This window comes from Parus major, chromosome 21 (assembly GCF_001522545.3).
Source record: "Parus major isolate Abel chromosome 21, Parus_major1.1, whole genome shotgun sequence".
In the NCBI taxonomy this organism is placed as follows: Eukaryota; Metazoa; Chordata; class Aves; order Passeriformes; family Paridae; genus Parus; species Parus major.
Window position 1 is genome coordinate 2,701,633 of NC_031789.1, and position 26,031 is coordinate 2,727,663.

At 41.8% G+C, this 26,031-nt stretch overlaps 2 protein-coding genes and 2 long non-coding RNA genes across 27 annotated transcripts in view; 2 read left to right on the forward strand and 2 right to left on the reverse strand.

The window, feature by feature from the left end:
* The window catches only part of TNFRSF8 (TNF receptor superfamily member 8), a 21,776-nt gene extending 784 nt beyond the window's left edge, over window positions 1–20,992 (forward strand). Inside the window, exons 2-15 of one of the 22 annotated variants that reach the window (XM_015648324.2) lie at window positions 62–1,800; window positions 2,023–2,651; window positions 5,165–5,247; window positions 5,823–6,032; window positions 10,532–10,622; window positions 12,099–12,224; window positions 12,876–13,031; window positions 13,126–13,219; window positions 13,627–13,910; window positions 14,099–14,209; window positions 14,749–14,796; window positions 15,915–15,985; window positions 17,438–17,645; window positions 18,799–20,991. In XM_015648324.2, coding sequence (XP_015503810.1) covers window positions 5,961–6,032; window positions 10,532–10,622; window positions 12,099–12,224; window positions 12,876–13,031; window positions 13,126–13,219; window positions 13,627–13,910; window positions 14,099–14,209; window positions 14,749–14,796; window positions 15,915–15,985; window positions 17,438–17,645; window positions 18,799–19,043 — 1,506 coding nt within the window. In that variant the 5' untranslated portion in view covers window positions 62–1,800; window positions 2,023–2,651; window positions 5,165–5,247; window positions 5,823–5,960 and the 3' untranslated portion in view covers window positions 19,044–20,991. Of the gene's footprint in view, window positions 1–61; window positions 2,652–5,164; window positions 5,248–5,822; window positions 6,033–10,531; window positions 10,623–12,098; window positions 12,225–12,850; window positions 13,032–13,125; window positions 13,220–13,626; window positions 13,911–14,098; window positions 14,210–14,748; window positions 14,797–15,914; window positions 15,986–17,437; window positions 17,646–18,798 lie in introns of those variants that run through there. The other 21 variants (XM_015648326.2, XM_015648323.2, XM_033519231.1 and 18 more) reach the window with 21 other exon arrangements.
* On the reverse strand, window positions 13,803–17,509 carry LOC117245382. The gene is made up of 2 exons (XR_004500045.1): window positions 17,374–17,509; window positions 13,803–17,339 (listed from the first exon to the last, which is right to left on the reverse strand). It is a non-coding gene; the product is annotated as an uncharacterized LOC117245382 (long non-coding RNA).
* The window catches only part of LOC107213657, a 17,144-nt gene continuing 10,593 nt past the window's right edge, over window positions 19,481–26,031 (reverse strand). Inside the window, exons 4-6 of one of the 2 annotated variants that reach the window (XR_001524779.3) lie at window positions 24,596–24,696; window positions 23,247–23,429; window positions 19,481–19,834 (exon numbers count right to left, since the gene is read on the reverse strand). This is a non-coding gene — a long non-coding RNA (uncharacterized LOC107213657). Of the gene's footprint in view, window positions 19,835–21,604; window positions 22,754–23,246; window positions 23,430–24,595; window positions 24,697–26,031 lie in introns of those variants that run through there. The other variant, XR_001524780.2, reaches the window with a different exon arrangement.
* TNFRSF1B (TNF receptor superfamily member 1B) overlaps window positions 21,312–26,031 on the forward strand; it is a 14,344-nt gene continuing 9,624 nt past the window's right edge. Inside the window, exon 1 of one of the 2 annotated variants that reach the window (XM_015648343.3) lies at window positions 21,312–21,598. In XM_015648343.3, coding sequence (XP_015503829.1) covers window positions 21,473–21,598 — 126 coding nt within the window. In that variant the 5' untranslated portion in view covers window positions 21,312–21,472. The remainder of the gene's footprint in view (window positions 21,599–26,031) is intronic. The other variant, XM_015648342.3, reaches the window with a different exon arrangement.

A 26,031-nucleotide genomic window follows, 5' to 3' on the forward strand; every position in this document is an offset into this window, starting at 1 on the left:
CTTGTCTGCTCTCCCTGGAGGTAGGCTTGACCTGGATTTATGTTTTTTTCCCCATTTCTAGGAACGTGCTGGTGTAATTTGGGAAGCTGTGTATCCTGTGAATGGCTGGCTCTGGGTGTGCTCATCTCACTTCTCTTCTGCCTGATGTTTTGGTAGTAAAGCTGGTGGTTTAGTTCCCCTTCCTGATTACTACATGTATGTAACACTGATTCATGAGATGGGAAATGCAGCTTTGCTTAATGAGGCAAATTAGATGCAGTAAATTACGTATTTGTGATTGATTTGAACAGGGAAATGGAGTTCAGCTGTTAAAATACAGCTCCCACCTTCTTCTCAGAACCAGTGTTAGATGGCCTTTAGTGTTTGTTTGCCTTCTCTTGAGATCATTTTCGTGGTGTCTCAGGTTCAGGTGTTTCTTGCTGTCAGTACATTATAAGAATTAATATCAAGAGTTTTGAATTATTGTAGTGCTGATTTCTGTGTTCTGTTTTGTTATGAGCACATCAAGCAGTGACTCTCCCCAGAACTCCCAGGTGAAACAGCTGCATGTGGCTTGAACTTGCTTTTTGAATCATTTGCAAACTTTGATTTTGGGGGCTTTCATCTCTTTGGAACTTGTGTTTTCAAAGTCCATAAAAATTTGTTTGCAGAATGTCTCAAATTTGAAAACACAAGAGAAGTTCTGCCCCTTTTCTTTGGAGTCAAACCCCTCAATTGCACCAGCTCCCTGGATAATGGCTGATCTAAACTAAGGACTTGGTTTTCTCCCTTCCATTGGTTTCTGCAGAGCAAGACTGCCAGGCAGAGGAAAAACACCCTAAATTTTTAGGGCTGAGATGCTTAATTAATCAAAGAAAAGAAGTTTTACAGCCTTTGGAAAAACCTACATCCTGAAAATCTTCCCCTTTGATTCTTTCACAAAAATTATTTGATATTTCCCAAGTTTCTTTTGTTCATGTTCACACAGGAAAGTTCATCTGGCTTCTGTTGTAAAGCTTTAAAGCTTTAAAACTCAGCTTTTAGGTGAGGAGAACCAGAGTATCAAGAAGGGATATGAGCTACCCAAAAGGTCTGTGACACTATGGGGAACTATGAGTTTCACTTCTGTGTTTTAACCACCTGGCCAGTCTTCCCCAAACTTTTTTATTTTCTTTTTGGGATTAAAATGTATAGAATGAGAGCTCTTGGTGCTTTTTCTAATTGCTTTACCAAGAGCTTTTTCTATGGAGAATGACCATGTGGAAGTACAGCACCCTTCCAGAAGCTGCAGTCAGAATTACTGAAAGTACAGACATGGTGTGATCTCTCATCTAAGGTCATTTCTCTCTCTCCCTCTCTGTCTCTCCCAGCCTGTGGGCATAGTAATTCTGTGATATGGTTTTGGTTTCTTTCATGGAAGCCTCGTCTTTCTTGAGAGAACTGAGTTCTGTGTCAGCTCTTCTCATTTTTCAGTCTGACTCAAAATCTACTTTAGTTTTGATGCTACTATGGGGGCAGTAAAAGACATTTTATACAGATTTTTTTTGTTGTTGTTGCATTAGTTATTTTATCCCCTTATGCAAGGCAGTACTATTAGTTGAGATAATGAAAACAAAGGTATAAGATTTTTTATCCACATAAGATCTTTCTAAATGACATGTAGAAGTGTAAGTGGAACTTAGGTTATCTTTATTATTAATGTGCTAAACTCTTTTTTTTCCTGATGGTAGCCAATTTTAAGCCATTGCTACATTTTAACAAGAGTGCAACAAGAGCTTTAAACCATCTTCATTGTTGATCACAGTGGACAAATACACCAAGGTAAATTTCTGAATTAAGGCAGCTCTCAGATCATGTTCTCAAGAGCACCTGCAGTGTATTTAACCCATTAAAGTGACATAATTAAACAGATTGACAAATATTTAATACTAAAAATGAGCAGTGTATGTGCCAGCAGATAAATATCAGTACCAGAGTGGCACAGAGGGACAGAATTTTGCCAATCTCTGGCATAAATGAGGTTCTATTTCTTCTTTCATGTAGGATTTCAAACACTGTGTCAGCTACAGGCAGTTCAAACCCTGATGGATGTGTGATGTATCTCAGTGAGATCCCAGTGCTGCTCTCCCTCCCGTCTGTCCTCTGGGCTGTGGAAGGATTTACTGAGAAGTTCAGTGTTTGGCTTTTCTTACAATGCCTAAAATCAGCAGGATCCTGCGTGCTGTGCTGTTATCACAGTGTCACCATCCATCCCCAGAACAGCTCTTTGATGGCTAAAATGCCTAAATAGATCAAGAAAGGCTGCAAGATTAATTCTTGGCATTCTTCCTCTCCATTTCTTGTTTTTCTTCTTTTAAACATGAGATTCTTTGCACTTTTCATTGCAGGAAATGCCTTAATTTCCCTTCTCTTTAAGGTATGTGGTATCTCAGCCAGCCCTGTTTTGGTACTCCTGGGGCTCCTTGGGAAGTTTCAAGCTCTGGTGTTGTTTCACCTGGCTAATGAGCAAGAATTTGGTGATTTTTTTGTCAGCATGCTGCTGACAAAATGCTCTTGATGTTGTTTCACCAGTCCTACAAGTATGAGCCAGAGCCAGGTGATTTATAGGGATCCTTGGAGCACACAGAATGCCAGATGGAAAGTGCCAAAGATGCACACAGAACATAAAGCAGGTACAATTTCTGTGTGTTTAGTAAATTAATATAACTGACAAGAATCCCCAGTTTGAGGCACAGGTCATGAAGTAACTCCTCCCTGGTTCTACCCTTTCTGAAACCCTCCACCCTCTGAGACAGAAACTGAATTTTGTTTATGAAAATGTTTCTCAGAAAGCTGGTTTCAACCTTGGCTCCCAGAGAGTCAAACCTTGAATCCCCAGGGCTTGGAGCCACCAGGGAATTTATTTTGTCTTTCTGTCTAATAGGGTGGGTAAAATGCTAGCTACAAACACAATAACAGGCTACAGAGCTACAAATATATATTTAAAGAATACAGAGGATATATAAAGGCAAAAATCAATTTGGCATCATTCTGAATAGCAGCACTGACAGACACTGAAATACAGATTTTAGACAAGGTATTTTTAATATGTATCTTTTTAAATTTCGTGGTCTTTTTCATTTGTCTGACAGAAGTTTAGAGATGACACTTGTCATTTTTTCTTCCCTCATACAGCTAGATGTATATTAATTAGCTGAACATATTCAAAAGCAGAAGAAACCATGGTAAAAGTACAACATGAGACTAAAATCAGCTACTTCAGAATTAGAGAATGTCCTGAGTAGTTTTGCTTGTGCACATGTGTAGCAATGTTCCTTCTGGAATATTCCACTGCCAGGCTCTCAGAGCACAGACTTTGCTGAAGGGATGTTTTGGGATGTGGTGGAGACTTTTCCCTTGAGGCTTAGTTGGGTCTCTGCATTCTCTTGCTCCAGGTATCAAGTGGCATTTGAACAACCCCTGACTTACAGGAGGTTCTCTCAATGAGTTAAACTAGAAAATGCCAAGAAATCTTGTCTGAGAGCATCACTACCTTTAACACCTAAAGCAAAATGTGTTCCAAATATACATGTAATAAATAAACATTATAAATAATAACAGCATGCTCACAGGGGCTTCCTCTATTTTCCTGACAGATGCAAGAACAGAGAATAAGGGGTTGATTGTTTGCTTCTATTTATTCTGTGGGGGTTTTTTTTCATATTAACATAGGAGATTATTTTCTAGGAAATGTAGAGAACAGTAGTGTGGGTTTGTTATAAAATGGAGGTGCTCCTTCCAGTCACTGAAAGGACTTCTTTTGGAAAGCCCCTTTTGTTGTATTTGAAATCAAAACACACAAAGTCTGAAAAACTGCATTCACTTGGAAATGCATGCAGGCTGGGATGTTCCTGTGGAATAAACTCTTCACCCTCTTTATTAATGTTGCTTTTATTACACACTTCCAATAACATTTTGCCTTGTAATAGCCTTTCCGAAAAGCCAGCAGCAACAATAAGCATTTTCCACTTCCTATCCTTTTAAATATCTAATGCAATCAAGAAAGAATTTAAGAAGTTCAAGGAAGACTGGCAGCTGGGAAGCCCAGTTTCACTTTGGATGAGTTTTTCTTCTGAGGAGCACCCTGGAGCCTTCCATCAGCAACTTACCCCTTTACCCAAGTCCTCTTGTTCCATGGATCTTTGTAGAATTTAATGGCATTGCTATCTCAGACAAATCTGAATTAAGTTATCCAATGGATTTTAAAAATATTGACACCATTCATTAAAAAGGAACTAATATACATGTATATAAAAAATGCTCAGCACGCTTGTTTCAATCTTACTTCCTCTGGAAAAGAGGCCAGAAAACTCTCCCTGGTGCCAGTTCTGGGAAAAAAGTCTTTTACACTGAGATTTTTGTACTCACATAAGTGATTGTTGCATCAGAACCTCTGACTTCAGCAGTGTAACTTAAACCTTCCAGGCTCTCTATGATGTTGGTGCCTGTCCTTTTGCTAGAAAAACTTGGATAGGGCCTGATAAGAGCAAAAAAAGAAGCAAAACACAGAGGGGAGGGGAAGAATACAAACAGATCTCATCAATTGTCCTGACTACTGTCATTTGAAATGAATAAATTGGGAGAATTGCCTAATGGAATATTACTGCAGAACATTAAGGTGTGTTCTAGCCCATTACTTAATTAAGAAAATCATGAATGCAATAACCTGGCATTGAAATTCTTCGTTGTCTCTAGACCTATAAGGCACAGCTACCCCAAGAGCTTCTGTTTAGGAAGTGAGCAGTGCCCTGGCAGAGTGAGGAGAGGAGATTCATTGTGTCACACACAGTGTGCAGTGTGCTGAAAATGCCTGGGGTTTGTGTGGTGGAGTTCTGGAGAAATAAATGGAGGCAGTTAAAATTGTGAGCTGAAGGAATTTACACAGGGTCCCTGTGGAATGCTCATCTTTGGTGCTTGCTTGTGGTGGCAGTGATGGAGCTGTGGGTCTTTAGTAAAATCATCATTTATCTGATTTTCAATATTTTCTCATTTCTTTCACCCTTCTCTCAAGGGTGAGAAGCAAAGAAAAAACAACCCAGAGGTGTGAGAATTCAAATTGTCATTATTTTCCTGTATACCTCAGAGGGTTTTCAAGGCACTTTGCCCTTTTGAAGTGGCTAACCTTCACTTTTGACAATACTTCTAGGGCAGATAAGGAGGCTTCATGGCATCTTCAACCAACTGAAATATTTCCAGGCATCAGAACAACAACCAGAGTAACAAATGGAAGTGAGTGAAATCATGAGCAGAAGTCTTAAGGATGATTGTCATCAACAGGAATTAGTTTCTCTTGGGATTGGAGGAAAGGGAAGTTTTCTCAAGGGGAAAGTCTGTAGTATGTTGGTGTTTTAAGTGGCAATGTGTAAAGCCTGAAACTTAGAGGAGTCACTGTGGTTGATTGTGAGTCTTCACCCACTCATCCAAACAGGAGTAAAATGAGTGTACTGAAAGAAGGTTTCTTACTGGGAACTTCCTTGAGGCTTGACTGCAGCTCTCGAAAAATTGACAGCTGTATGGGGCAGGGCTTGGACTTGTGCCTGTCCAAGGCTTTGGGGTGGTGAAGTGTTCTCTGAGGGCAGCCCAGATGAGTCAGGAGCCTGCACAGCCAGCCTTGTGCCGTGGGACACAACCTTGCTTCTCACACCCAACTCAGAGCTGACAGCACCGGGGCTGGACACCGAGGCACTTTTGTTTTGTTCTATTTTTACTTTTCTCTTTTGGGGCAGACCCCCTCCCCCTTCCTTCTGAATTCTTTTCTCAACTCAGTTGAGTCTCAAAGCCTGTCTCCTGCTTGTCTTGAACAGCTGGAATGTCTCTGGACTGAATGAACAGGCAAGGAGCATGACTTGGTGGGACCCTGGAAGGGTCTCAGCCTCCGGAAGGAACAACCTGTCAGTGTCACCTGCGATGCTGGGAGCCAGAGACATTTAACAGCACCTCAGATGGCTGCCTGCAGCCTGCCCCTGGCACTGGGGCTCCTGCTGCTCCTCCAGGACATCCACACAGCCCCACAGGTAAGGCAGGGGGACACCAGGGTCCTGCAGCAGGTCTGGGGCACCTTGGGCTGCAGAGCCATGCTGCCCTTCAGCTGGGTGTCCACACAACAGGGTTTGTGCAGCACAGGGGGATAAAGGGTGAGAAGAGCTCTCAGGAGATAAAGCAGAGCAGCCAGGAGAGTTTGCCCTCTGTGGGATCTTTACAGGCAGGAGTGTGGGATGTGAGCTGTGATGTGCATCCTGTTGGCACTGCTGGAGCTGCTGCAGCTCCAGGACAGCCCAGCTGGGGAGTGAGGGAAGGTTTGATGTTCCTGGGGGTTTATTTTTGCCTGTGTGCTCAGGGACAGGCACATGGCTTGCAGAGCTTGGTTCAGAGCTGCTGCCCACTCTGCTGATGCAAATCAGGAGGGGCAAGTTGAAAGGTGTAGAGGCTAAACAATAATAGACCTTTCCCTTTACACCCCTCACCCTGCTGACACCGACTTCCTCATGAATCCACTACCAATTCTGAATCAAAAATCACTTTAAATAGGCACAGCCCGCTGGCTGCACTCAGCTGATGCAGTAGATGCACACCAGCTCCCTGCTCTGATCCTATCAGCTCTTGTGGGTTTGCTCTCACCCCCTGACTGAGACCTGTCCCCTCCTCCTGGGGATCACATGGCAGTGAGCCCGCAGCACCTGGCATAAATCCAGGTGGTTTCCTTGACTGATGCTTTAAAATACACATTAAAAAAATAAGAAAAAAGGTCAGGCACAGAGAGGCTGCAGTGGTAAAGTCAAGCAGGTGAGTATTTGCATGGAGTGTTGGACTGGAAATGAGGATATTCCTTTACAGTAGAAATACAAATATATATTAGCCTAAGACACCTGTCTGTACACAGTAACTGAAAAATCCAGCACATCACTTGGCTGCCAGATTTTTTTTTTTACAAGACACTGAGTCCAGTTAAATCTTTGATAATAACCAAATTCTGTATCCTCTTAATAGACATTTGAAAAAGATCCTGCTTCTTTTGGTAAGAGTAGGAGTTTGCTCTTGTGTCTTTAGTTGTAAATTCCCCTCCCTCATTGCAAGTTTGCTTTACTTTCCTCAGGTTATCTGTCCTGCCACTGTCTCCTTCCTGATGTACAGAGGGATGAGTGTTCTGTGGGAGTGGAGTCTGTAATCTTTGCTCACCAGAGGAATGTTTGGGAGGGCATTCAGATAAACTTGTCCAATGTGCTGAAGGCAGGAAAGCCAAACAAAAAGATGATGCTTTTTGACATCAGTTTTGATGGTTTGTTCACAAAATGAATGGGGCAGAGAGAAAATTAGGTTTTCTGATGCTCATTGTCAATATTCACTGTAAAGTGATCAGTTACCTGGAATAAATGCACAGACATTGCTGGCATAAGCAGCTGCCTTTGCTCTGTCCTGCAATGCCTCTCTCACAGCAACACTTTTACTGCAGTACAAGTGATGCTGTCTCTGCTTCCTGGTCACATTTTTAAACCATATTCCATCTTACCTCAGTCCACAACTTAGGTTTTGTTTCTTTTTATAGCCAGAAAACTCTCACTTGTTGATAATGTCTTTATATCAAGCAAATGAAGCTTGGCTACCTGAAGCTGTAGATTATCAGCTTTCTCTGTGCTGTCAGAATTTGGATGGAAGTTTGACAGACAGTTAACTGTTTTGCTGCAGTGTTAGTCAGTTCTAGAATAGCCACTGCTGGTAGATTATTTTTCTTTTTTACGGTAATATGCTTTCTTCCTGACTTACAGCTCATTTGTAGCAAGCCAATTTCTTAGTCTGCCTCACAATCACTTTTTCTCTATGAGTTCAAAAAACCATAAGTAAATGAGTCAAGCCTTGTCCTGACTGAATTGCAGAGTTGCCCACTGAATTCAGCACCACCTTTACAACTGCCATTATTTAAACTGGAATAGCAAACATTTTTGCAGAAATAAGGAAAGTGAGAAGAGCTATAAAAAGCCCATTTTCTGAAACAAATTCTCTCAAGCAAGTGTTGAAAAACCCAAATACTTCTGATCTATATGTTTTCTTTAATTAGTCCTTGATCTGCAGCGCATTCAGAAAAGAAAATAAAATAGTTGACTTGCTGAAATCTCAAAACCAGTGCCTCCCTGTGCATCTGTCACAGAGCAGGGCAAGCAGGAGAGGAATTGTCATCTTTCCTTACACAAGATGCATTCCAGCTCCTGCTAAATCCAAAACTTTTATTTGAAGAGAAAGTCAGAGGGAAGAATAAAGACCTTCTGTCCACCACAGCCTTGCTCCAGTACATGTGTGATCTTCCTTGAATGCTAAAGGGATTTTTAATAATACATTAACATTTTAATAAAACATTAACAAACAGGAGTTGTAATGGCAAGAGCAGCTGCCATTGCAATAAAACTGGTACTTCTTCACTGACCCCTTAGAGAATGCTGGGGACAAACCTTCCTGCTGAGTTAAGAGCAGAACTTTGCCTCATTGTGCTGCTGTTGAAGGAGTCAGAACTGGAGGGAAAAAGAAGCCAAGGATGGGGGCATGGTGACTGATGCTGAGCATTGATATGAAGGTTATTTATCACTGAAAGGATCTACACTAATTTTTATACTCCTGAAAAACCTCTACTGAACACATCACAGGCATTTTGCTTCTGGGTTAGAAGCAGTGGGGTCTTCAGAAGGCTTTTTCTCAGTCACAGACATCCTGCTGTGATTTATTAAAATCCCTCTCCCAGCAGAGCACCTTGGGTTTGGCTCAGTAAGAGCTCAGGTGGCTACAAAGCTTTGACAGCAGCATTTGTGGAGGAGCCAAGGATGACCTGGATAAGGCAGGTGGCTGCAGTGCAGAGCTGCCCTCCCGTGGAAAGGGGGAAAATAAGGTTGAGGACTCCCTCATAATCTATATCTGCATAATTTATTTAGTTTGTAGGCCAAATTCATGCAGTGATTTATCACTGCACTACCATCAGGTCAAATTGATAATCACAATGTGCACTGCTGGAACCAGGAGCAGATAATAAATAATACTAATACTAAACTCCTGTTTTTCAGATTCTTGGCAAGGTAAATTTTTTAAAAGCTGTTCTCTCACATTTTTACACAGACACTATTCTTTTATTTAAACCCCAAAACAGACAATTAAATAAACTGGAACCTTATATGCTGCATAAGTAATTCAAGAATAAGGGTTTGTACTCTTGTTTAAAGTTCAGCTTCATTTGCAGCCAGAGTTGGTTGCCCAAGAGAACCAGGAAGAAAAAATTGGGTATTTGGGGTTCTTCTGTTCATTTCCTCCTTGACTGAAAGTTCCTGTTTTCCTGATGGGAGTTAAATAATTTTGTTTTGTGTGTATTAAACAGGAGAGCAGGCTGTGAAATGAGTTAGGCAGTGAGATTCTGCACAGTGCACAGAGGGAACAGGTGAGAGCAAGCAGTGTTTCAAAGACCAGTGGGAAATTCATCAGCAGAAAGTGAGATCTAGAGTTTCTGAAATATTTAACTGCTCCACCAGTATCGTGTGGGAAAATCTCTGGGGAATCTGTTTATCAATTCTTTACCAAAAAACAAAACAAAACAACCAGCAATTCACTGTTCATGTCTTGTAGTAAATACTGAAAATGAAATTCAGATAACAACATTTTTAGGGGATTCTTAAGGGAGATGCCAAATTCAAAAATCAGATTTTCTCATCAGAACACTTGTAGCACTGTAATTTCCCAGAGCATGTAGTGGCCCAGCCATACAAAAACTAATTATGTGCTTCTTGTTACAAGCTGTAGCTGAGTCTCATTTTGTAAGCTAAAATCAAAACTATTTTATGGTGTTTTTTGGTTTTTTTAAACTAAATAAATATTGGTTATGTAGTGGTGAAAGGTTATTTCTGAAAACCTTCACTCACAACAGAAGTGGGATCAGTTATTTGAATAAGGGCTTCATTGTGGGAGTGTTTGCAGCATTCTTTTCAAGGCAAAAACTTCTTGTAGGATTTGTCCCTGAATAATAATTTATTATTATTAATATTATTATAAAATTATTAAATAATTTATTGGTTTATAATAATTTTAGGTTGTTAAATTCAGTGTGACTGCATAAGTAACAGAAAACTTGTATGCTGCAAACAGGAACGACATCTGTGGATTACACCAAATCTATGTGGATTTAAATGATGCTGAATATGGTATCACCTCTTACTGCAGTGCACACAGAGCTGGAAATCTGTTACAGATGTTGGGGATTTTGTTCCTTTCCCTAAAAAAACCCTTAGCTCCAACTAACATGAAATTATTTGAGGACAGTAATTTTTATCCTTTTCTTTTGTTATTTTCTTTAAATTTGCTAACTACAAATAAAGGAAATACAGACAATAATTTAGTTGCTTTGGGGATACTTGAATTTTCAAAAAAACCTGTGGGCTTTTCCTTACCATCTGCAACTGCCATTGCTTGAGGCAGGCATTGGGATCTGCCCTAGTACAGAATTAGTTGTTTCCTAATTGTGTCTTTTGTCTCTTTCAATTTCTAGACATCATTAACCCCACCTCATTCCTGTGACACACAAGAGAATTGGTTCTATGATGAAACTTCACAAAACTGCTGTTTCCAGTGTCCCTCAGGTATGTTTAGAATTCAGTCCAGCTTGCATGGAGCCCCTCTCACAGACACCCTGTGTGTCTGCAGGGTTGTGTTTTGTCCCTGAAGAAAAGGGCATGAATTTTCTTCATGAAAAGATTCATGAATCACTGTCTAACGTGGCTCCAGATGTGAATCTCTCCACTCTTCTGCTCCTGTGCAGTCTGCATGCAAACCAGATCATGTGACAGAATTTATATGGGATTTTATCACTTTACTTGACACTGATTTAGCCAGGTCAAAGAATTCATTTCAAACTTGCCCAGGGGTGAATTAGCAAAGTGAAATTTGCCTAAATGAGTTTCTTCTCAGAGATAAAAAAATATGAAATGAAGATATGGAAAATCTGACATCATTCTCGTGGTCCCAGCAGTTTGGAAAGTCTCAGGTGAGGAACAGGCCCTGGTCAGGGGATCATTGAGCTGTGTTAGAAGCTGGGTGGGACTCAGAGGAACCTTGGTGAGACAAGAGTTGTGGAAATGTCTGAAACTGCCCCACTGGCCAAAACCCCCTCCGTGGGGTGGGTATTTTGTGGAACTTCACCACCATCTGTATCTTCTTGCAGAAGTCTTTTATTTTGTTTTTCTTAAAGGAAATTCCTGAGCTGTATTTGTGCTGTGATGATACAGAGGGCTGTAGTGTTTGATTGCCAACATCTGCATCCAGTTCCATCAGGATTCCCACTGGGATATCCTGTGCTGCTGGCCACAGCACTAGAGTCCTTCAGCTGTTCAGGTGTAAATCAGAGCAAGGGGTGGAGAAAATGGTCCAATAAAAGAAAATAATGGCTGGGGATGTGACTTTGACAGTCTCAAGAAAAGCTCTTTTCTTCTTCAAAACCATGCTTTGCCAAAGCTCCTGGCATGAGGGATGTCACAGTGAGGTTGGGTGAGAAGCAGAAATCTGATTTACATCAGGCTCTAATGAGCCACAGGATCCATCAGTTCCCCTTTGCTGATTCTTTATCACTAAATCCTCATGTCAGTCCTGGACTCCTACACTGTAAAAGTTACAAGAATCTTTTCCACCTTTATCCTCCACTACTCCTTCAAGCAATAACCTGCTCAATATCTAATCCTAACTCAGCTGCTCACTGCAAAGAAAGAGGAGATTTTCTACAAGTCCTTTTAATTAAAGGAAGGAAACTTGAAACCCATTTCCCTGGGAACTTAATAATGGCAGGACAATGGTCCTCATGGAGACTTGGCTGACTTTTCTGGCAGCACATGACTTGCCATCTGCCCATTCCACACCAGTCCATTCCAGCTGGGATTATGTCCTGGCCCTGCACCTTACACTTGAATGGGAAAGGCAAAAATGTCCTAGAGAAAGCAAATGACCAAGAGAAGACTGTAGTAATGTGTCTAACAGGTAAACGAGCAGACAAGAACATCTCAGGATGCTTTTCTGCCCATTTTGGATTGGTATTTTGTATATTTTGGTTTTTTTTTTTCCTCCAGGCTATGTTAAAAAGAAAGCATGTCCTCAAGATCCAGCTGAAGACTGCATGACATGTGGACCTGATCAATATTTGAACAATGTGTCCCCAAAGCCACGATGTGATGCCTGTGTGTCATGCTCAAAAGGTTTCCTTTTCACCACACATACCTCACAGTTACATTCTGACACTGTATATTATATTTACACTTAATTTTTATTTTATTCATTTAGAATTTCCACAGCAAAATTATCCATCCTTGCTTACTGAGTTAAACAGCAGAATGTTACCTTGCACTTCATCCATGTTACTTCTTGTGTTTCCTGGAACTACCTAAAAATTCTCCTCCTCCAATTCTATCCCAATCTGGTTTCTGCTTTCTGCCCATTTACAAGCTATTATCTACAGGCTTCTCTAATTATTCATGACCTCAATTACCATCATATGGCTTTAAACTGAAAGAGGGCAGGTTTAGATTAGATACCAGGAGGAAATAGTTCCCCTGGGAGGGTGTGAGGCCCTGGCACAGGGTGCCCAGAGCAGCTGGGGCTGCCCCTGGATCCCTGGAAGTGTCCCAGGCCAGGTTGGACAGGGCTTGGAGCAGCCTGGGACAGTGAGAGGTGTCCCTGCCCATGGAGAGGGTGGGATGAGATCAACTCATCTTCAATTCAAACCACTCTGTGATCATGAGGAGGAGCAGCACCTTTTTCTTCTTCCTGAGCCTTAGACCTGGTGTTGCTCAGCCTTGGCCCCACTTCCCCCTTCCCTTGCAAGGTGTTCCTTTGTTCCTTGCCCACAGACACGGACCTTGTGGAGAAGCAGCCCTGCTCCTTCAACTCCAGCCGCACGTGCGAGTGCCGGCCCGGCCTGTTCTGCAGGATGACTGTGGAGAACACCTGCACTCGCTGCCAGCTCCACTCTGCTTGCAGGCCTGGCTTTGGAGTCAAAACCAGGGGTAGGAATCCTGCCTGCCCAGATAACCTTTCCTGTCCTGGCCACAGGCCTGCTGTGTTTTATTTGGACGGTTCTCAGTTGTTATTTTTATTCAGGCACCTCAACAAATGATGTCACTTGTGAAGAGTGCCCTCCTGGGACCTTCTCTGATCAAAACTCCAGCACTGACACCTGCAAACCCCACACCAAGTGAGTCTGTGCTTCTTTAATGGGACTGACAGATTAACTGAAATTAATGAAGGGTGAAATAGAGTATGTCACTTCTGGTGGAAAGTGTACAAATTCATCTCAGAAGCACAGGAATCACTTTGGGTTCATGTGCAGAGGTTAGAAGGCCTCAGCTCTAGGCTGGAGGAATAAGGGAAGGAAGGAATCCTGCTTGTCTCATTTTTAGTTTACCAAGTACAGTGGAATTGCACACCTGTGTGAGCAGCAGCTCTGCATCCAGGCCAAGAGTTAGTGCCACAGGGATGAGAAGAATAATGACTTTTACAGCAAAAGCAATAACTGCAGTTGGTACAAAAATGACCAAGGGGATGTTTGTCACAGTTGTACCTTGTACCACAGCAGTGCTACCTGTTCCTTTTCATTCCCAGCTGTGCCAAGCTGAACAAAGTAACGCTAAGGAAAGGAAATGCCACACATGATCAAGTTTGCCTGGACCAGCTGCCCACTTACCTCACCCCGAGCACTTTGTCTATGAGATTCAGCAATGAAACAAATAACTTTGACCTGAGGATGTTCAAGGAGAACCTGGTGACCTCTGCTAGTGGTGACCTTCTAAGTGTCACAACAACTGAAAATCCCAGTTCGACCCCTGAGGAGAAAGCCCAGGCTGGCACTTCTCCCACCTCAGCTAAGGGGGAGATGACAACAGGAGGTAACAAAGACACAGCACTTACTCTCTCTAGCATTTTTTATTTGAAAGTATCTTTGGCAAACACAATTTTTATGTGGGAACTTCCTGCAAATCCCCTCCTGACTTGTGAAATGATGTCTGTTCAAACACATGGATGTACTCAGGGTTTCCCCTCTGTCTTTTCTCTGTGCTCCCTCTCTGTGCTGTAGGTGTAGTGCTGTGGGCAGTGGTTCTCTCTGTGGCAGTGCTTCTTGGGGCCATGCTGATATTTTGGAAATGGAAGGTTTGCAAGAAGAGGATCCTCGTCCTCAGAAGAAAGGGTGAGTTTTTCAAGCTGTAACAGGTGATGTGCTGTTTGATCTGCCAAACAACAGGTGGGAAACTCAAATGTGGGGATATTTGTGGAGGTCACTGGGGAAGAGAATGTTCTCTACAGGCCAGATAAGGGTTTAAGGCAGGCTGCTCATGCAGGATGTTGGAGAACATGAGAGATGGAGGCAGCTGGGAATTTCTGGAGGGAAGCAGGTGGGAGACCCACAGGTGGGGAAAGGGAAGATTTATTCTCTCAGCACAGACACTTGTATTAAATGATACCTGAAGTGTTGTGTGAGTAGTTTTTGGTTCTGGGAACAGAACTGGGCTTTGAGCATAAGAGGAAGGGTGATTTTTACTGACACTGACTCCCCACAGCTTTGCCTAGAGTTCCATGTGGGGTGTGCCTGCAAAACCACATTCCCTCTTTTATAGAAGGCAGGATGTGCATGCTGTAGGTTGGTTGTAGATCTGTGGGTGTGGTGAAGCTGTTGGAGCCCTCAGGCTCCATGGTGAGTTTGACTAAATGAAAGGTTTCTTTTGTCAGCACATCTGGACTCGGTCATTGCTCACAAATACACGCTCAAATCTCAAGGTGAGTGACTGGTGGGCCAGCAGTGCCATCCCTGTGTCTGAAGAGTAAGTGGATAGCTAAACGTGGGATTTTATTTTAAAGAGTTTTAATTTAAAAAGTGGAAGTTTCTCATGTCACACCTGTGTCGCTGCTGCCATGCAAGAGGCCAGTCCTGCTCCTCCTGAGCAGGCAGGGGACACGCTGGATGTGTCCAGGTGCCACCAGATGGCACTTTGCTCCCACGGCAGGTGATGTGTCAGTGCTGGAAAACGCCTGACTGATTTCAGGGCACTCAAATATTGGAGAAACATGTTCAGAAAAAAATCCTGTCCAGATCCCACAAAGTGCAAACATTTTACCCATTTAGCTGATCCCTTCTCAGCAATTCCACTGCCACTGACAGATCTGTTCTCTGTTGTGTCAGATTTTAATCACCACACAGCAGAGCTTTTTATATTAATTCATTCAGGAATACACTTTAATTTTTTCTTGTGTGCAGCTTAATTTTCTCAAAAAGGGTTTTTTTCTCCCTCACTTGCCTTGCACAATAGAAACTGTTACTGTGTAGCATTACAGAGCTGTTGCTCTGAAAATAAAGGTGATTGCACATCAGGGTGAAATTAGACAATAGGTCTGAGCCCATCCACCTTCATGGTGCTGCAGGATGCTGTACACTCCCTCCTTCTCACCTCTCTTCTTTGCCCAGTGTTTCCTGGGTTTGTTAATGGAACTACCCATAAAATCCCACCCCCTTAATAATCATCTGACCAGATGATGAACTGACCTAACTTGTTAATCCAGTAGAAAGTTATTAACAATTCTTTTCCTTTTTTTTTCCTTTTTAATAAGCTTGTCTTGTGCAGGCAGTTTCATCAGTTCATTTTTTTCATAGATGAATACTAGTTGTGGTGTGGGGACAGTGATGCAGAAGGGGACAGAAAGGTCTCAGAGTCTTGGCAGCAACCTGTCACCTCTTCACCTCAGGAGTGTCATTTCAGTGTGCCCTGAGTTTTCAGAAAAGCATCATGCACGTGGAGTGGTTTAGGAAGCACATTGCTAGGTGATCTTTCAGAGCATATATCAACATTCTTGGGATTGTATGAGCTTTCTTCTGATAATGTTTTTGCTTTCCACTGCAGGTTCGGATCTCGTGAACAAATGTGCAGTAAGTGTGAACAATATTCCAAACCAGATCACTTTCCATGCCAAAGTAAATGTTCTTTTCAAATGTCCAAGAAGTGCCAGCCTTTTAGTTTAGAGGGACTTCCCTCTACAATATGTAATCATTTAGGTTGGATGAGGTGTATTAGGACCTGATATCTTCATATTTTGGGCTGATAAAATACACATATCTGTGCTTTTAAATAATGGGATGCTGCCAATCTTGCTTGTGAGGGGATTTGGTTTGGTGTTCAGCTATTCCTGGTGCATTCCATGGGACAAGATCTGAAATCACAGGATGAACATGCCTTTTCTTCCTTCTGGGAGAACTTTGTGTGTGTCAGTCCCATTTGATCTCACTGCTCCAGTCACACAGATGGGATTTGTGCTTTTCTTCTCTCATTCTCCACATCCCCTTTCCTCTGCAGGGTTTGGCATGGCTGTGATATGGGGACACAGTGGGTTTGGTTTGTCATTCCTTCAGGACAAGCTCCTGGTGTCACAGGACAGTTTGCAGATGAGCAAGACAAACATCAGTTAATGTGGCAACAACAGAAAGTTCCTCAGCTACTGAAATGGTCACAGCTCGGTTTGATTTCCCCTCTGTCAGTGAAATTACAGACACTTTAATTCTCTGAATCTTCTCAGTTTATTAGGCTTGTTATCTTTAAATGTCCAGATCTGCTAAACCACTCTTTAGACTGTTATTTTTTGTTGTTGTTTTTAAATGAGTTTGCTTTTAAATGTGCATCTACACACACACAAGACACTGCTTTTTCCAGTTACTCTGGTTGCAATCAGCTGTCATCATTTCAGTGTGTAATTGTTAATTCCTGAATTGTAAGGAGCTTCAATTCTTGCCTCTGTAGAGAGTCAGACATGAGCAAAGGTTATAAAATGCAAATTTCAGATTTTTTTTCCTTCCCAAGCTTGTGGAAACAGATCAGAACCATCAGAAAATTGTGATTTAGGACCTTTAGCCTCTCTCAGATTTTGATTCCTCTTTTAAAGAACTGCTTATAATTAATTCTTCATGTATTAGGTCATCTGAGCTTGTTTCTTCTACCTGATGTTCTGCTGAGGCAATTGCATTTTGAAGTTAAATCAGTTTGGCCTCTGGCTTGTTCTGTCCTTCCATAGGAGCATGACAGGTCTTTGCAAAGTTCAAGAGGTAGCTAAAACATATTTTCTTTAGTGGAAAGGAGGTACATTCCTGAAAATGTGATTAGAAATCTGTGAATTCAGCTTAGAAACAGTAATTTGAAATAGGGTTTTAAGTGATGCAGGAGCCTGGTTTGAAGTTCCCACACCTGTCAGGTACTTTGGAACGTTTCACTCCCTGGGCCAGTGGTGCTGGGAAGTACATTCTGTTATCCTGACTGCCACAGGAGGATTCTGTGGACCTGTTGCAGTGCCCAAAGTGTTTTTTCTGTGGACCTGTTGCAGTGCCCAAAGTGTTTTTACACTCACCCCACTTCTGCTCTCCTGTTTGTATTGGCAGAAGATCGTACTGACCACTGACAGTGGGCCAGAAGAGGAGGAGTTAATTGACAGAGCCCTTCCTTTGGAAACCAACAATAACTTGGTGTCCAGCACAGAAAAAGCACAAAGTCCTCACTGGGGTGTGACTGATGTGACACCAAGCAGTGGGAATGCCCCAGATTGCCCTGTGGATTCTCGAGTCAGAGACCACACAAATAACAGAATTGGTGAGTCTTGGTTTTGTTTTTTCCTTTTGTCATCTTCTTTTTTCAAATTTTCAAACATGGCACATAGTATCATCCCAAGATTATTAGTAAACTTCAAAGTGTCCAGATCTCCTCACAAAGATTGTGCTGAATCTCCAGATCTTTGACACAAAAATACCTATTCATTTGAATATAATGTTTTCTCTTTTTTTCATGTTTGTCTTAGTCACTATGAATTTGACAGAAGATTCCTTTCTTCCTCCTTTTCATTCTAGAAGATGTAAATTTTACAGAAGAAATCTGATTGTGTCTGCTGGAAGATGATGCTGTAATACTGAATGAGAATTGTACTTAGCTATCATTTTCTTCTCTGGTTTCATAATAATGAAATGTGTTCCTGTAAAGTCTTTGACCATGGCACAGGGTGGGAGATAAAGTCAGGCAAGGAGCTCATTCACAGGGGGAGAATTGTTACCTGAGACACCATCTGAGACATTCTGGCACTGCTTCCAAACCCAATTCTGAGGTTATTTGAAGGTATTATTTTACATATTACAAAAACTGACCTTTCCTAACTAAACACCCTTTCTGTTTTTACTGTGAGTGATGGATTGGGATGAATGTGATGATTTGATTTACCATATCCAAACATCTCCAAGCAATTAACCTACAGTGTCTGAAGTGCAGCATCCTCCTGAATTAAGTGCAGCGGTGCAAGCCATTGAAAAGGCCTTATTTACCTTTCTGAGAAGGACTAAAGACAGCAAGTTGGACCCAAGATTCAGAAAATATTGTAGTTTATTCTGAGCTAGAAAGAAACTAATTTCTTTGCAGGTCCTAAGACCCCAGAACTTCTGTACAGTGCTGATCTTTACCCAAAGGTTTCTTTTACATCCTGTTGTTTCTTGAAACAGCAGGAGCATAAATACTGGATTCTTTATATCTAGATCCAAATTAGTTGTTTCTTCTTACAGATTCTCATGAATGTCTTCTGCCTTTTCCACTTTGTCTTTTCCTGTAGTCACACCTTTAGCTCAGTGGCTTAATCCCATGGAAGCTCAATCTACTTGATCTGAAATGCCCAGAGTCCTGATAAAAATGTTACATGAAAAAGCCATTTCTGGGGCAGCAGTGACTGTTCACCATGCTCAGCACTATTTCTTTCCTTCCTCAGAAAAACTCTACATCATGAAGGCCGACACTGTTATCGTGGGCTCTGTTTCAGAAGTGCCCAGTGGCAAGAACTGTGCTGTCAGAGGATGTGAAAGTAACCTCGATGCCCAGGAAAGCATGGAAGAGGAACTGGAAATGCATTACCCAGAGCAGGAAACAGAGTCTTTTCCAGGGAATGATGTAATGGTTCCTGTGGAAGAGGAAGGAAAGGAATTTCACCACCCCACCACTGCCACTGAGAAGTGACAAGCCAGAGGTAGTGTGGGAAGATCCAGAATCACCCAGTGTGACACTAAGGCTGAATTTATGGCAAGGGAAATAAACCCACTGTGCCTTAGATTATTGGGAAACTCCTGGAAAACACTGAAACACATTCAAACCAGGAGAGCTAGAAGCTATTTCATCTAACAAATGAGAGCATCATCCAAACTGCCTTCAAGCTGACATCAAATATTTCTATTTCCCTCTCTCCTGGTATCACACTGAACACAAGTTTGAATCAAAGCTGCATAATTTAGAGGACATCTGGATGTCAGCTGCAGTTTCACAGCTTGTTTTCTCAGTGTGAAGGAATGGATTGAAATCTGTGTCTGGTTACTTCTATTAGCTGTGGAAATTCTGGCCAGGATTCTGAGTCAAGCTTGAGACTCAGCCATGTCTCTTATGTTGTTTCTATTCCAATATTTCCAATTTTGTCATTTATTTTGCAATATCTGGTATTTTCTCAAGGTTTCAAATAGGCTTTTGATTGAAAATGAGAATAATCTTAGCTTTCCTTAGCATAAACATAGCTCTCAAGTTTGTGGACTTCATATTTCTTGAGGAATTAGGATCAAAAGGTGCCACACAGGCTCTGAAAATAGAAGGCAAATAAAATTAATTGTACTTTAGGCCATTCTTTCTAGGTTTTGAAGTCTGATTCTTATTTTTTTGACTACATCAGATCATGAGTAAGTGGACAAAACAGCCTCTTCTGATGGAAGCCAAAACAAACATTTGGCTTTTGGATGAACTGTGGGTTAAGCCAAATGTGGAGCCTGTAAAAAGAGAAATGAAGAGATTATTTTTCTACTGAAAAAGAGACACAACAGTTAATTCCTATAACATTGTTAATATCTACTTGTTTTAGAATTGTTCATAATAGTCAGGGTGACACTGATTTGCATATCCTTTAAAAACAAACCTGTTTGGTGGCCAACTGGCACGTGTTATGCTATTTTTAAATCTTTTGTGCTGTTTGTTCAATGTAATAATGCTGACTGTACTTTTACACAGGACAATGGAAAATGAGCAATGTGACAAAGTGTTTCTTAATAATCAAAAAAAAGGAACCACAAAACCCATTACTTGCTTTTCAGCTTTGTACCAGCTGCATGACTTCTGTCTTAGAGCTCACACAGGGGCATAAAAACATAAAAACACCTTCTTGGGCCAGCCTGGAGCTTGAGCCCCACATTTCATCTCTGCCAGTCACAGGAAGGGATTTGTTAGGAAGACCATGACTGCTGTTTGCACTCATCATAGTTCTGCAGTTGCAGCTGCCAATGGATTAAGGATGTCAAAGAGTTTGACTCAGCCTTTATTATTCTCCAATATCACCGTTAGTTTTTCGTGTCTCTTTTGAATTTCCAAATACAATCTGCCTCCATAAGCACCTGTGGCAAAAGAGTACAGATATCATGCACTGTGTAAAGGACTTTTAGCACTTTTAAACTGAATGTCACTTGTTCTTACAGAAGTCAGTGAGTTGCTTTTTATTTTTTTTTTCCAACCAAGTTGCTTTTGCGATTGATTGTATCTCAGCTTTGATTGAACTAAGCCTCAAAGATGAGTTCCCATCTTTCATATTAGTATTCATGTTAGTATTACTCATGTAAGTTTGATGCTCCACTGCCTTGGTCACTTTAGTTCATCTTTTCCACATCTATTTTAACTTCACTACATACTTCATTTTAGAGAACACCAATTAGTGAATCCAAAAACTGAAAAACCACATTTACCTGGCTGTGATTGTTTGGGGCTGTTCTGCAATGACTGTAATTGTGTATTTCCACTCTGTATATTAATTAATCTTTTTTACTGGAACAGCTTTCTAAAAGAACCATATGCATTGTAACCTGCTGGATGTGTTATAGTTAGTTGGTTTAATAATGCTGGTAATCTGAATTAAAAATTAAATGGATTGAAGACATGGCCATGCTTTTCCTGTTTGATATGTAAATATTTAATTGTTGGTAATTTCAGTACCTGTATTAGAAGAAATATTTTTGCAAGAAAGCCATTTGAACCTCATGGAGCTCTTTTTAGAGTTTTTCTCTAGTTTTAGGGTTTTCTCTAGAGTCTTAGTGTTTTTAGAGTTTTTCTCAGGAGCAGGGCTGAATTTATAGTGAAGTCTGTCTGTGCCATCCCGGCTGTGTGTGGCACACGAGTGCCTGGTGCGGTGAGCAGTAAGGAATATCGGAATGCTGCGAAAGTACCCTCGTACCGTGGGGCGAAGGAGTTGGACTGCGATAGATCCAAGCCGGATTCTGTGACCGGGGCTGAAGAGCCCCTCCAGGCACGCCCAAAGCCCCGCGGATCAGCTCCGATGTGCGGGCGCTGGGGCCGCATCCTCCGCAGCGGGGCCGGGCCCGTCCCGGGGCAGCGGGGCCGCCCCCGCCCCGCCCTCGGCGGCGATGGGGCCGCGCTGGGCGCCGCTCCCGGTGCCCATCCCGGTGATGGTGATGATCCCGGTGATGCTCCCGGCGCTGCTCCCGTTGCTGATCCCGGTGCTGCTGCCGGCGGTGACCGGCGCCGGGCGGGTGAGCGGGGCCGGGCGGGGGCCGGGGCGCTGCTCCAGGGCTGCCGGAGCGCTGCAGAGCGGGAGCGCAGCGGGGGAAGCGCGGGCGGGCATGGCCGGGTGATGCCGCTCTGGAGGTGCGCGGCGAGCGGGCAGCGGCTCACTGCTGTGTGAGCGGGTCACTTGTCACCTTGTCACCTGTAACCTGCCCCTTGTCACCTGCCCGCATCACCTGTCCCCTGCCCTTTGTTATCTGTCACCTGTCCCCTGACCCTTGTCACCTACCCCCTGTCACCTGCCCCCATCACCTGTCCCCTGCCCTTTGTTATCTGTCCCTTGTCACCTGTCCCCTGTCATTTGTCACCTGCCCCCTGCCACCTGCCCCCATCACCTGTCCCCTGCCCTTTGTTATCTGCCCCTTGTCACCTGTCCCCTGTCCCTTGTCACCTGCCACTTGTCACCTGTCCCTTGTCACCTGTCCCTTGCCATCTGCCCCTTGTCACCTCCGTGCCCCTGGGCTTGGGCTGGATTCACCGCCATCTCTACAGCAACATCAAGTGCCTTTCTTAAAACTTGAAAGCTCAGCTTTGTCTATGTTGTTGTTACTCCTTGGCTTCCCAAAGGAACGACAAATCGTTTTTCCTGGATTTTTATCGGAAATAGGGTGATTTTGCAGGCTTATTTGAATGTCTGTAAAAGCCGTGGTGAGTGTCCTGGCAAGAGCAGAGTGGAAACCCCTATCCATTGTTTACACAGGAAGAGCTTGTGCTGAGTTGGTTCCCTAGAACGCTTCCCTATTTAAATAGAAAAGCCTTTTAATTTACAGCGAAGATCTGCCGTGCTGCAGCTGTGACTGTTCCCCTTCCCTGCAGCGGTGACTGTCCCATTCCATGTCCAGCACGATTTGGCAATGAGGGTTTGTAGCTGTGCCAGCCAAAAACCTCAATGGGATCTGTTTGCCTTCAGTTCAGTGTTTTCTGTACTGGTGTATTGATGGCACTTTTCTGTCTGATTTTAAAATGTTCAGGATTATGAAGATAAATATGGAAATGTTGCTGAGATGTCCAGGTCACTGTGTTCTTATGGGATATTTATGTTCTTTACATGTTGATTTAATCACAGGAATTTAGGAATAAGACAAAGGTCCAGTGAAATCAGGTGAGGATGTGTGTAGAACCTGGAATTACACAATGGTCTTTTAAGGAGTACTGGGTGCTATAGTGAGCTGATAATATATTAAAATAATTATTTTAACTGTTTCTCACTAATTTTTAATTCAGCTCTGGTTTTAAGGTGAGAGTGTTTTTAATCTGATTTACTGGATACCTTGCAGTGGATAGGAGAAAGCAGATAGAGAAGAGAGAGCCTCAGTATTGTAGAACTTATCATCAGAATTTAAGTTTGTCATGCTTCATGCTGAGCAAGAGGCTTTTGTTCAAAAGGAATTAGCTCTCACTTTAAATATGACTGAAACATAATGATGGAAATAATGACAGAGAATCTCAGTGTCACTTTTTGCACTGTGACAAAACACAAAAAAAGGAAAAGCCTATATGAAAAGTTAGAGAAACAAATACAGTAGTTTCAGAAATACCACATTTGCCACAGAGCTGGAGAAAACCATACATGTTCTATCAATTTTCAACAGTTATTTGTTAAAGAAAACTTACTTTATTTTTGAGAGAGGCAAACTGTCAGAGCAATAGTTCTTGAGTGACACTGCTTGGGTTTTTCTCATTCATCTGGAAGTTTCTGAAAGTTCCCCGCCTTAGTCCCTGTGTAAGACACAGGAAGTGTCTAACATGATTTTTGCCATTTTGAACAATTGAGTCACCAGGGTTATCAGAAATAGCCTGAAATATTCAAACAGAAGAATTGCTGAAATGTGTATGTTTTTCCAAATACATATATAATAAAATATACCTTGTCTTGCTACAAACTTGAACTTCTATAATTTTTGTGAACAGCTTCCATATTCTGTGCATCCCCTGCTTTCCCATCCTGGGAAGATGTTTCTATATTCTGGTGGTGAGTGGCAAAGCAGTAGAATTCCTGGCAAAGAGACACTGTTTTCTCAGGGAGGGGGATGTCAAACTGTGAATCTGTTGGTGTGTGGCTCTGCAAGGACTCCTGCTTTACAGAAGTACAGAATAATTCACATAATGGAACCATAATCTCTGAGAGAGATGTGCAGCACAGCAGCTTTGAAAGGAACTTTACAGCCTGATACAACTCCATCTGATTTAAGAGATGCTGTTATCTGGTAACTAAATGTAAACAGAATTTTTTTTAAATGAGAACTTTAAATATTTTAGACAGAATTCTGTTTTTTCCAGCCTTCAGTAGGTCTGGTAGCTCAGCAAACAGTGTCTCTGTACCTCAAAACCTTTCCATAGAAACCGATTTTACAACAGAGACCTCAGTGACTTCATTGTGGTTTCACGTGTGAAGAACATCATACACAGATGTTGTTCCTCTTCAGACTCCTCTGATTGACAGCTTAAGTTTGAAGATAAATGTATAAAAAGGAGATCAACAGAAATGTAGACATGTGAGTTAGGATTCAAATAAGTGCTTAAATATCTTAGTTTAAATGGTCTTGACTGAAAATGAATGCTATATGAATGGATTTATATTAACATTTAAGATACTTAAATTTAATTACATATAAAGTCCTTTCAGTTGAGGTGAAGATTGCTGTTACCCCACTCCTCTCCAGGGATAAATTAGGTCAAATGTATAGTGATCTCTGTAGTGCAGACAGGAAAATGATCCAAACAATGCAGGAACTCCAGAGAGTCTGGAGTCAGTGATTTTGTGTATGTAACTTCTTGCTCAATGCAGAAGCATTGCAAAAATCTCCCCAGTGAGCTCTGAAGTCAAAGGCATGCAGTTTACCCATTTCTATGCCAAAATGTATTGCTTAATTTGACCTGCATAGATCTAGACTAAATTTCATGTTTAAGAGAATTTGTGCCTCTACTTATAGACAGATGAGAGATTTTATTTCTTCTTGTACCTGTCAAATTAAATGAAGTCTTCCAAAGTCTTGATTTTGTCCATATAAATTTCTTTTAAATCAGCTGCCATTAGACACTGCTACCTAAATAAAGAGAAGCTCTGTAATGCAAAATGTGCAGCATCAGGTTAGTTTCCCTTTACACAATCTGCTTGTAGAAAGAACACTGAATCACAGTGAAAACAGGATAAAATAAGGACTTGTGAGAGACACAAACACTAGCAAAATGCAAAGATTATATAGATTATAAATAGAATCTGGACTCTGCTCATCAGTCTTTCATCCCACAGTAGCCAGTGGATCTGGATGCCAGACAGAAATCTCATTTGGCCCAACTCAGACTTTAGGATTGCTGACATTGCTAGAAAATTGGGTCTTGAAGCAAAGAAATCCAGAGCTTTAAAACTAGTAAAATGCCTACACTTCCTCTGACAGATTTCACAGCTCTGATTAAACTGGTTTATGCTGAGGGTAGGTACTGAATGAATTGAATCCTTCCAGGGCAAACCAAACTGAGCTGTGTGTAAATTGTAGCTAAACCAGTCACAACTCCCTTTTAGTTTTCCATAATGTTCTTTGAGGACATTTGGGAAGAAAAAGTCTATTGTAAGTCACTGAGAGCCACAGCTCATCAGATAAAATTTCAGGGAGATTGTATCAGACATTGTATCCTTCCAAGCACAACTTCAGAGAAACAGGTGTGAACCCAACAACCAACAGGTTTTCCTGTGTCTGCAGCTCACAGGGCAGGATTTACAACAGACAGGGAAGAGCATGAGATAAGAACCTTTATTTTTTTTTGCCAGGAAACCTCATCAGCAGGGTAATTTGTGATGTGGTTTATTGTATTTCTCCTTTTTTTCCCCCGTGTCTGCTCTTGCAGTGAAGTTTTATGTTTTGAAAAGGCTCTCAACTCCTTGTTTTAATTAAGTTGATCATAGTGACTACAAAAACTGGATGACAACACTTGATCTTTCCTCTTTTAATAAAAAAGAAACTTGAAGAAAAAATACTTTTGATGAGAGCAAAGTCCTTTTCTCCTTCATCTAATTTTAGTGTCAGCTCAAGTTTGCAAACAGGATGATTTATCATTGTCCATCCTACAATATCTAAACTCAAGAAGACTTTTTTCCTGCCTTCACATTCTCAGAAAAAGTTTTTTTTGACACTGACCATTGAGTAGGTTGACAAAATCCTGTTTCTGATCACAGCTAAGTAAGAGGTAGAATATTTCAATGAACTGCATAAGAAAATGCTGAATTCCCTTTAAGCAATTGCTGAGGGTGGGAAACGTTAATCTCCTTTGTCAGTAATTTAAAGTAATTGAAAACACAATAGATACTCAACATGTTTTTCAGTAAGGCGGAAGGATATTTTCATTACCGGCCTCCCAAGAGCTTGTTCCTGTTTTGATTTCTCATTTTAGTAATGATTCC